This window comes from Chiloscyllium punctatum, chromosome 48 (assembly GCF_047496795.1).
Source record: "Chiloscyllium punctatum isolate Juve2018m chromosome 48, sChiPun1.3, whole genome shotgun sequence".
NCBI lineage: Eukaryota > Metazoa > Chordata > Chondrichthyes > Orectolobiformes > Hemiscylliidae > Chiloscyllium > Chiloscyllium punctatum.
In genome coordinates, this window is record NC_092786.1 from 28,006,616 (window position 1) to 28,018,348 (window position 11,733).

Genomic DNA, 11,733 nt, shown 5'->3' on the forward strand with positions numbered 1-11,733 from the left:
TTCACATACACATGACATACAGTGTGTTGGCTTTCATTAGCAGCGGGATTGCGTTTAAGAGGCACAAGGTTATGCTGCAGTTCTGTAGAGGCCTGGTTAAACCACACTTGGAATATTGTGTTCAGTTTCTGGTCGCCTCATTATAGGAAGAATGTAGAAGCTTTAGAGAGGGTGCAGAGGCGATTTACCAGGATACTGCTTGGATTGGAAGGCATGCTTATGAAGAAAGGTTGAGGGAGATAGGGCTTTTCTCATTGGAGGGAAGTAGTGGTCACTCTGGAAGTGACCATTCCCTCTGGGACACTCTACTCCCTTCTTCCTTCACTCCCAATGCCCCCCCCCACGCCCCATAGTACCTTCCTCTATAATCGCTAAAGGAGTAGCACCTGCCCATTTACTTCCTCCTTCCTGCATATGAAAGGGTACAAACATACCTTCCAGGTGAAGCAGCACCTCGCACAATCTAGTCTATTGCATTTGCTGCTCACACTGTCCTCTACTTTGGAGAAACAAAGTGTAGACTCAGGTGTTCTGCAAAGCGTTCACCATATTCTGCTGCAAATAAACAAAAAACCCTCAGCTTCCAGTTGCCTGCCACTTTAACACATCACCCTGTTCCCTGGCCAACACCCGATTCAGGTTTGCAGCAGTGTTCCAGCTTGTGCTGAGTTTTGCTGGAAGAACACCACCACATTTTCCACTTGGGGATGTTGCAGCCCTCCAGACTCAGTAGTGAGGGCAATTATTTTAGGGGCTGAAATCTCCTATGTCCTAGCCCCAAACCTACACACCAGGCCTTATTATCACAGTCTATTACACACTAACTACTGTCAGCTACTAACAGTCTCCATGAACAGCTAGTCATTCTCCTAGCCAGATCATTATTCACTCACATCTGTTCAACTGTTCTTTTTGGGCTCTATCCCCATTTATCATTTACCCCCTATCTCCACCTTATCTTCTGCATATAAGCCAACATTCTCCTAGCTACTGTCAGTGGAACGGTCAGTGGATCCAAAATGTTAACTGATTTGTCTTCACAGATGCTGCCAGACCTGCTGAGCTTTTCCAGCAAACTGTTTTTGTTTCTGCGTTTACAGCATCTGCAGTTCTTTTGATTTTTATGGTGGACTGAAATGCTGTTTCTATGCTGTATGACTATGTATCTAAATCTGTAAAGGTTAAATATCCATACATTCACCCACTCAAACATATTGACCACAAAGAGTAATACCTGAATTTGTAGTTTTTCCAGCTCTTCATTGATATGAAAAAAGTAATCTGGTAGGACATCCAATAGACATGCAGCAAGAAAAACTCCTCCAGCAAAGGAACTACATAGGCTCAGTAAGAATTGCTGACTTGCTAAACAAAGAATGGAAGGGGTAAATATTAGTTCATGATGCATCACACCAATAAATTGGAGTAGCGAAATATATTGGTTTTGCAGGAATATATTAACCATAACCCTATTTCAACACAAGAATTCAGCAATTCAAAAGAACTATTTCAAGAGATGTGGGCTTTACTCCACAGCATGTATCCCTAGTTGCTCTCAAACTGATTGTTTTCTGTGATGGCCCTAGTAAGACAGTTATAAGTCAACCACATTGCTGTGGGTCTGAAGTCACATGTGGACCTGACTAGATAAAGACTGCAGATTTCCTTCCCTAAAGAATATTACTGAATCAAATAGGATTTAATTAAAAAGGCAACTGATGACAATTTTGTAGTTACCAATACAGAGACTAGCTTTTAATTAATTTTTAATTAATTCATTTAAAGTTTTGCTAGTTGCTGTGGTGGACTTTGACTCCTTATTCCCAAGCATTAGCCTCCTTATACAAAACATAGGAGCAGAATTTAGGCTACTCAGTCCATTAAGTCTGTTCTGCCATTCAATGATGGCCAATACGTTTTTGAACCCCATTCTCCCGCTTTCAGCCCATAACCCTCAATATTCAAGAACCTTAGTCTTAAATATACTGAATGACCTGGCCTCCACAGCCTTCTGTGGCAATGAATTCCATAGATTCACCACTCTTGCTGAAGAAGCTTCTCTTTATCTTTGTTCTAAAAGGTCTTCCTTTAATCCATGGCTTTGCCCTTGGGTCCTAGTCTCTCCTAGGAATGGAAAGATCTTCCCAACATCCACTCTGTCCAGACATTTCAGTATTGTGTTTCAATTAGATGCCCCCCTTGTTCTTCTAAACTCCACGTACAAACGTTCCTCATAGGTTAAGCTTTTCATTCCTGTGACCATTCTTGTGAATCTCCTCTGAGCATGATCCAGGACCAGTACATCCTTCCTGAGACATGGGGCCCAAGACTGCACACAACACTCCAAATGTTGTCTGACTAGAGCCTTAAGTCTTATAAGTACATCCCTGCTTTTAGATGAGTCCTCTCAAAATAAATGCCATCAATGCATTTGCCTTCCTAACCACTGACACAACCTACAAGTTTACCCTGAGCGAATCCTGGATTAGAACTCCCAAGTCTCTTTGCACTTTAGAATTTTCTCCCCATTTAGAAATTAGTCCATGCCTCTATTCTTCCTCCCTCCCACCTTGTACACCATCTGACAGTTCTATGCCCACTCTCATAATCTGTCCATAAACTTGCTGCAGTTTCCCTGCCTCCTCAATACTACCTATCCCTCTAGGTATCTGTATTGGAATCTTAGCCAGAATGCCTTCAGTTCCTTCATCCAGATCATTAGTGTATAAAGTGAAAAGTTGTGGTCCTATCACTGAGCCTTACGGAATACCACTTGTCACTGACTGCCATCCTAAGAAGGACTCTTATCCCTGCTTTCTGCCAGACAAACCAAGCTTTACCAATATGAGCACCCTGCCTCTGACACCATCTTACTCAGCAGCATCCTGTGCGGCCCCTTGTCAAAAGGTCTTCTTGAAGTCAGAGTAGGTAACATCCATTGACTCTGTCTAACCTGCTCATAATTTCCTCAGAATTCTGGCAGATTTGTCAGGCATGACCTCCCCTTGATGAAACCATGCTGACTTTGCTCTATTTTACCATACTTTTCCAAGTATTCTGAAGTCTCATCTTTCACAATAGATTCCAGTGTTGACTCAAAAAGAAAGTCTCAGACCACACAAAAATTTCAATCTTAAACTTACTTTATTTCAATTAAGCCAGCAAGAGATCAATAGCCCAGTGTATCAATCAAAATATCCCTGGATGGACTGAGAGATCTGGGGTTTTTTTAAGCAAAAAAATGGCAGCATATTTTATAGCCCTTGTGTATAACAATTTCATATAATTCAATGCCAATGTAATGTTTCTTCATCTAATTAAATTCTCAATTAAAATTAGATGATTAATACATTTTATTCCTGTTCACATACATCATCGGTTTGTTTCAATTTAAGTGTTTGTACATCTGTTGCCATTCTCTTGCATCAAAGCAGATAAAGTTAAACATTTATCAGTGTTTTATTTATTGGACATGATGGACGTTTTGCCCAGGAAAATACAGCTACAAAGTTATGCCAAGTGTCTTACATTCTTTAATTTACTCACATGGTCACTGACTTCCATTTTAAACTTGGAAGACAAATTATTATTGCAAGATGAAAACTTAAAAAGGGAGGTTTTTAAACCATTGATTTCCCAATACTTTATCACCAGGATCTTACCCACAATGAGGTTAGGCTAACCAGTCTAATTTTCCATCTTTTGCATTACTCCTTTTAAAACAGGTGTGTCACATTAGTGATATTCCAGTCCCCTGGGGACCCTCCCTGATTCCAGCAATTCCTGAAAGATCACCATTAATGCCTCCACTATCTCTTCAGCTACCTCCGTTAGAACTCTGGGGTGTAGTCCATCTGATCTAGGTGATTTATCCACCTTCAGGCCATTCCATTTTTTTAGCAATAATAATTAGCTCACTTGGGATGCCAAGGAGTATTCAGATGGTGAGATGAGATACCTGAAAGTGTCTGGAGGGAGATGGAGATCAGCAAATCGAACAAAGAAAATTTACAGCCCAGGAACAGGCCCTTCAGTCCTTCAAGCCTGAGCCGATCCAAAATGTACTATCTAAACCTGTCGGTCAATTCCTAAGCATCTGTATCCCTCTGTTCCCCACCTACTCATGCATCTGTCCAGACACATCTTAAATGAATCTACCGTGCCTGCCTCTACCACCTCTGCTAGCAACGTGTTCCAAACGCCCACCACCCTCTGTGTGAAGTACTTGTCGCGTGTATCCCCCTTACACTTTCCACCCCTCACCTTGAAAGTGTGACCTCTGGTTATAGAATCCTTCACCCTGGGAAAAAGCTTGTCTCTATCCACCCTGTCTATACCCTTCATGATTTTGTAAACCTCAAATCAGGTCCCCCCTCAATCTCCTTTTATTCTAGTGAAAATAAACCTAACCTACTCAACCTCTCCTCATAGCTAACACCTTCCAAACCAGGCAACATCCTCATAAACCTTCTCTGCACCCTCTCCAAAGCGTCCACATCCTTTTGGTAATGTGGCAACCAGAACTGTACACAATATTCTAAATGCGGCCAAACCAATGTCTTGTATAATTTTAACATGACTTGCCAGTTCTTATACTCAATACCCCATCCAGTGAAGGCAAGCATACTATATGCCTTCTTGACCACTCTATCCACCTGTGCATCCACCTTCAGGGTACAATGGACCTGCACTCCCAGATCTCTCTGCCCATCAACTTTTCCCAAGGCTCTTCTATTCATTGTATAATTCGCTCTAGAATTAATTTGCCGAAATGCATCACCTCACATTTGTCTGGATTGAAAGCCATCTGCCACTTTTCCGCCCAACTCTCCAGTCTATCTATATCCTCCTGTATTCTCTGACAGCCCCTTATGCTTTCTACTACTCTGCCAATCTTTGTGTCATCTGCAAACTTGCTGATCATACCAACAGTGCCGTCTTCCAGATCATTTATGTATATCACAAACAACAGTGGCCCAATTCTGACCCCTGTGGAACACCACTGGTCACCTTTCTCTATTTCGAGAAACTAGCTGGACAAGAGAGGAAATAGAGAATGTGAGGAGTAGCATAATCCAGGAAAATCTGCTACACAGGATAGAATACCAGAAAGGGATTGCCAAAAGGTCGTTAGAGTTGTGAACCGGAGGTAGCCAAGGGAGGTTGAAGAGCTTAATATTGAGGAGATACTCTGTCTGATAGAGATGGCAGATGGATATAAGATGAACATGATTGTTCCATATGCTTTAGCACCCTGGCCAAGTCTGACATTCTGGAATCACAGCCAGGTGCAGTTTGAGTTTAAGCAATATATGCAACAACTAATTTTAGTCACATTGGCTGATAGGGTCCTTCTTGTCTTTCGCCATTGTGTCAGAGTGTGTGGATTCCATAGTAATGACCCCTAGAGAAGAGCATCAATCCTGCTGGGAGATTTCCAGGTGGAGTTGAGCAAGTTTCAAACTGAGTGGATCAAGTGAAATACAGGCAGCACCACGATGTTATCCCAAGGTAATGAGGGGGAGAAATGCAAACCAATCTGTAGCGAGCTACAGTAGAAGAATTATTATAATCTTACTGAATGTCACATACATGACTCATTGTCTGTCAACTAGAATGCTTTTTTGCCTCGACTCATCATTATCCTATTAGTAATGAACATCTCAAGTTGCTAATGCACAGTAGCAGCGTGAAACAGTTTATTTTGTTTCCAATGCTGGTGTGAAGCTTTGTACATAGCTCATATATTCTAAAGACTGTTAGATTGCACCAAACATATTTCTTCAGCTGTTCACAACAAACAAAATGCTGGCTGTACTCAATGTTAGATGTGGTTCTGCGATTTGATGGGATTTGCCAAATAATCTTGATTGTGTTAGTTATGTTAACAGCCAAGTTAAGATAGTCAATTGAGCTTATAGTATAGTGCACTTGTGGGTACTAGAAAATATAGATCATTCACAAGGCCTTGTTCTTTGTAGATGGAAACAGCACATGCACACAGAACAAAAACAAATTACTGGAGAAATGCAGCATGTCTGGCAGCATCCATGATCCTCTGATCTTTCTTCTGAATTGGACTTGAAATATTGACTCTGCTTTCTCACCATGAATGCTGCCAGACTTAACCAAGTTTTTCCAGCAATTTCAGTTTTTGTTTCAGATCTTCATCTGCAGTTCTTGGTTTTATTTTATGTGACACACGGAATATATTTCAACTATCAATAAAGCAACAGCCATTCTCTGGAGCTTTCCTCAGGGGAACATCTTGACCAATCAACATCAAAATGGATGACTGGAGGAGTGCTAATGTGGTACCATTATTCAAGATAGATGGCAGGGATAAGCCATGAAACTACAAACCTGCGAGTCAAATATCAATGATAGAGAAGCTATTAGAAAATTTTATGGGACAATCTCTACTTGGAGAGGCAAGGATTAATCAATGATATAATCAGCATGCTTTGTTTTGAGTTTTTCAAAAAGATGACTGCATGTGTAGATGAGACTAGTACAGTTGATATCATCAACATAAACTTCCATTTAACCAGTCTGCTTTGCACAATCTTGTACAGATGCGATGAGACATTAACTGATGGAAACTGAGAGAGTTGGTTGAAGGGTAACTTCATGATGGGAAGTTGTGTTTCGTAGCATACCACTGGAATCAGTGGTGGGTCCCTTTGTCATTTTATCTGCTGTGTCTAGATAATTCAGTGGCATGAAAAGTGACAGTAGTAAATACAAGGAGGACAGCTTTACTCTTCAGGACAACGTAGATGGGTTATAGACAGAAAAGTGGCAAATTTAATCTGAGAAGTGAGTTGATGCATTTTGGGAGCACTAAATGGTAGAACCCTAGAAAGTACAGAGGATCAGAGGTACACGTATTCATAGATATTTGAAGGCAGTAAGATGAGCTGAAAAAAAAAGTGATTAAGATAATATTTTGGATATTTGCTTTTATTATTCAAGGCATTGATTACAAAGAGCAAGGAGTTTATGGTGAAGCTGTATATAGGCTAGCTGGAATGCACCGTGCAGTTCTGCTCATCAATGGAGAGCGTGTAGACAGATTCACCAGGATATTTTGCTTAGCTAGAGTGATTCAGCTATGAAAAGAAACTAGATAGACTGGGATTATTTTCCTCTGAGCAGAGATGGATGAGGGGGACCTGATTGAGGTGTACAAAGTTTGAGGAAAAATGTAGTGAGAAACTCTTGGGCAGCGCAGTGTGGATGGCACAGTGGTTAGCACTGCTGCCTCACAGCGCCAGAGACCCGGGTTCAATTCCCGACTCAGGCGACTGACTGTGTGGAGTTTGCACATTCTCCCCGTGTCTGCGTGGGTTTCCTCCGGGTGCTCCGGTTTCCTCCCACAGTCCAAAGGTGAATTGGCCATGCTAAATTGCCCGTAGTGTTAGGTAAAGGGGTAAATGTAGGGGAATGGGTGGGTTGTGCATCGGTGTGGACTTGTTGGGCTGAAGGGCCTGTTTCCACACTGTAAGTAATCTAATCTAAACCTCTCTTTAGTAGAGGGGTCAATATCCAGTGGGCCCAGATTCAAAGTAAGGAGCAGAGAGTTTGAGGATTTTTTTATTTCATACAGAGGGTGATGCATAGAGAATTCACTGTCAAAAGCAGAAACCCTCAAAACATTTCAGAACTATTTAGATAGATACTTGAACTGCAAGACAAGGCCATGAGCCAGGTGCTTGAAAATGGTGCTATTGTAGATGCTTAATGACAGGTGCAAAAACACTGGGTCAAATGGGCTCTTGCCATATATCATCCATGGTAACACCTCTACTAGAATCCACTTGCCAATCGATCAGCACACTCCTCTTGCACTGTATAAAAATGCTTTACCCCCATTAGATTGATATGTTTGCAAATTGACCTGGTGAAAAGATGTCAGATGACAGTTTGACAAAATGTCTTCTCAGATATGGTGGTGTAAACTGGGTCATTTGTTGCATTCTTCTCTCTCCCCCCCCCCCCCCCAACCCCATCTCATTGACCTTCGCTATCTCGCAAACTGGCTAAATCTGTCTGGTATAGGTAAAGGCACAGAAAGATTAAAACAAATACAATAGATTTCCTATTTAATCCTCAAAAGAGTAAGGTAACCTGCTATTAATAAATTGACCTCATGTGAATTATATGGTCCACTGTTGGTAAAGCATGCCATGGGACTGAATATCTAAAAGTGCTGTTTTATTTTAAAAAAATTCCTGAGGTGTCACAGGGTCTGAGCAGTTAGTCAAATGTTCTACTATTTTCCTTAAGCATAACTCTTCAACAATTCTCCTCATTTGGCACAATGATTTTATTCTGTTTAATACAATTTCAACTGATGTTTGTGCATGCTCAGTTGCTCCCTAGATCAGCTGTACCCTCAGGCTGGCTGTTTTATATCCTGGGGTCAAAAGTGTGGTGCTGGAAAAGCACAGGTCAGGCCGCATCTGAGGAGTTGGGGGGTGGGGGGGCGCGCGTGCGCATGAAGAAATCAACGTTTCAGGCAAAAGCCCTTCAGCTGGAAGGCTTTTATATCCTGCTCAACTCTGGAGTCTGACCTATTGAACCTATTACCTCAGCAGCTGTGGTGCCTTTTTTTGCTCCTAACCAGGTATGTTGAATGTAACTTGGTTCAAGTCATTGCCCTTGCCTATGAATCAACATTTAACAAGTGACCCACTAATACTCATACTTCTCACTACAAAACCCATCCTGGTACTCACTGCAACACCTGTACCCTGACCACCTTCCACAGACACAGCAAACCCTCTTCCTGATCCATAGTGATCTTCTCCTGCCCTTTTGTGCATTCCTAGTTTCAGCCTGCATGGTCATCGGCATTGTATGACTGATGTAATGCAATACATGCTGTCTCTATATAAGAAGACTGCCTTGTTTTAGAATGAGTGATAATTGTCAGCATTCATTCATAGAATCATGAATTATCAAGAGGCCATTTGGCCCATCATGCCCACACCAGTTCTAATACCTCATGTTAATCTCAAGCTTGTTCTTCAGATCCAAGCACACCATTTCTAAATCATCCAGTAACCTCCTGAATGGCTCACATTGAACCTGTCTCCAACACATTTCCAAGTCACATTCCATCACTCAGAAGTTTTGCTCACATCACCCTTGATTTATTTACACATTACTTTAAGTGTATACCCTTTTATTTTTCCTTTAGGAGTTGGAACTTCAAGCTAAAGACGGACATCAAAATCCTTAAAGAGCCATGGATGCTGTAAATCAAACAAAAATAGAAGTTGCTGAAAAAGCTCAGCAGGTCTGGCAACATCTGCAAAGAGAAAACAATTAAAGTTTCGTGTCCGATGACTCTTCCTTGACAGCTAACTGATTATCTTGAAAACTTTTATCAAATCTCTTTTCAGCCTTCTTCATATGAAAGGAGTCCCAAAGTCTTCAATCTATCCTCAACTGAATTTTTTTCACAGGTGGAACTATTCCACACCCTTTTCCAAACTTCTCATGGTCCTTAATACTATCCGTTCGATTCATATTTCCTTTTTAGATGCAAAAAAAAAATAAATCCAACATTTCATCGCAGATATTCTTTTAATTAGAAAATAATCTTAAATTAAATATTCAAAACAATGTGTTCATTATTGGCAGGTGTTGATTGTGATGAGTTGATTAAAAACTGGAGGCCGTGACGTCAAAGTCTCAGCGGAGGTGGTGGGGAGGGCAGGGCGAGATCGAGAGAGAAGTGGGGGCAATGTCGAATACTGAATCTCAGGACTTTTAGAATGGATGCAGGTTTGCTCGCTGAGCTACAAGTCTTCTCAAAACAGCAGAAGATTGCTCAGTGCATTTCTCATTCAAATAAAAGTGGATGTTCAGCATTGTATTGTTATTCAATTACTTCAACTTTAAACATTAATAGAATTCACTTCCAGTACTTTCCTCTAAGTTGTTGAAAATTTTATGTAAAATCATTAGACTTTGCAGGTTCGACTTTACGAGGAGCACAATTATGAATATTGACTATAATGGAGAAGCTCTCAAACTTGTCAATTTCATTTCTAGTGTTCCTATAGTTTATAACCAGTTTCTGCACTTACACACAGTTTTAAACAGCAGTTCCAGTGTTCAAGTTCACTTTCTCCATCCAACTTCTCCTGCAAACTATGCCCCATTCAACCTTATCCTCTTGCCCATCCACTACTTCCGCCTCCATTATCTTCAGTCGTGGCCATTTTAGAAAGTTGGCGAGAATTATGAGGGGCATGGATAGGGTAAATAGGCAAAGTATTTTCCCTGGGGTTGGGGAGTCCAGAACTAGAGGGCATAGATTTAGGGTGAGAGGGGAAAGATATAAAAGAGACCGAAGGGGCTACTTTTTCACAGAGGGTGGTACAGGTATGGAATAAGCTGCCAGAGGAAGTGGTGGAGGCTGGTACAATTGCAACATTTCAGAGGTACTTGGATGAGTATATGAATAGGAAGGGTTTGGAGGGATGTGGGTGGGGTGCTGGCAGGTGGGACTGGATTGGGTTGTAATATCTGGTCAGCATGGACTGGTTGGACCAAAGGGTCTGTTTACATGCTGTACATCTTTATGACTAAGTAATATGGTACAAAATAGATAGGTTATGCATGAACTGAATAACTTAGAAATGCCAGTGTTGGGCTTAGCAAAATCAAAAATCAGAACACCAGTTATTGTCCAACAGGTTTAATTGGAAGCTTCCAATTAAATTGGTGCTTCTAATTAAACCTGTTGGACTCTAGCCTTGTGTTGTGTGATTTTAACTTTTAGCTATGTAGCTTTCAATTTCAGGATTGTGCTATACCTCAATTCTTCAGTGTTGTACAAGCAGGCCAATAAAAGGAGTAGGAATATAATTGCAAGGAGAAAGGGCGAGTACAGCTTTCCCTGATCCAGGGGTACGAAAGCAAGCAGGTTCGGGGGTGGGGGAGAAGACTGTATCCCTAGTATCGCCCTCAGGAGACGACACCATCCCTATGCATTAAAACAGGCAGATTATCCCCACCATTGCTTCCCCCAAAGTCACACTAAGCTAAAGAAGACACCCGCTTCCATATGCCCCCAAAGAAGCACACATTTTATTCAATGGATAGTTTGCCAGCCTCTATCCCAGTCCTCCGGATAAGCAGACACCCACTTCGAGCTTTCGAACTCACCTGTTGCTTCCGCCAGCCTGATTCGGGCTGTAACCGGGAACAGTCCACACAAAGTTGGCACCAACATCAGTGCCACCAAACAGCCGACCTGGATCAAAAACAACTCCATCACAATACTGAGCACATCCCACGACCTGACCCCACAAAACCATTTACCCCGCCCTATGACGCACTCCACCCTCACGCTGATACCACCTAATCACAAGTCGCATTGAGGAAAATCAGATCAAATCAAAATATAATGACTAGGGTTACCAAGCTCAAGCGAGGGGAAAGGTTGTGAAAGAGAGTCCTTACATTATATTAGAAGATAATTGGTTATTTTACCTGGCGAATTTACTCAGAGATAAGGATGACACATCTATCTCCATTGAGACGTTATGCTTCACTCAGCAACATGAAACAGAGAAAGAATTACATCTGATTGATTATCAAGGATATGTAGGAATGTCGAGTTAAGGTTAAAGTCAGATCGGCCATGATCTTATTGATCAGCAGAGCAGGCTCAAAGGGCCGAGTGGCCTATTCTTGTTCCTTGATTGTATGTTC

At 41.5% G+C, this 11,733-nt stretch overlaps 1 protein-coding gene across 1 annotated transcript in view; it reads right to left on the reverse strand.

The window, feature by feature from the left end:
• Positions 1 to 11,293, reverse strand: part of LOC140468798 (zinc transporter ZIP1-like) — a 49,625-nt gene extending 38,332 nt beyond the window's left edge. Inside the window, exons 1-2 of the mRNA XM_072564821.1 lie at positions 11,185 to 11,293; positions 1,235 to 1,365 (exon numbers count right to left, since the gene is read on the reverse strand). Coding sequence (XP_072420922.1) covers positions 1,235 to 1,365; positions 11,185 to 11,293 — 240 coding nt within the window. The remainder of the gene's footprint in view (positions 1 to 1,234; positions 1,366 to 11,184) is intronic.
• Positions 11,294 to 11,733: the final 440 nt, after the last annotated feature.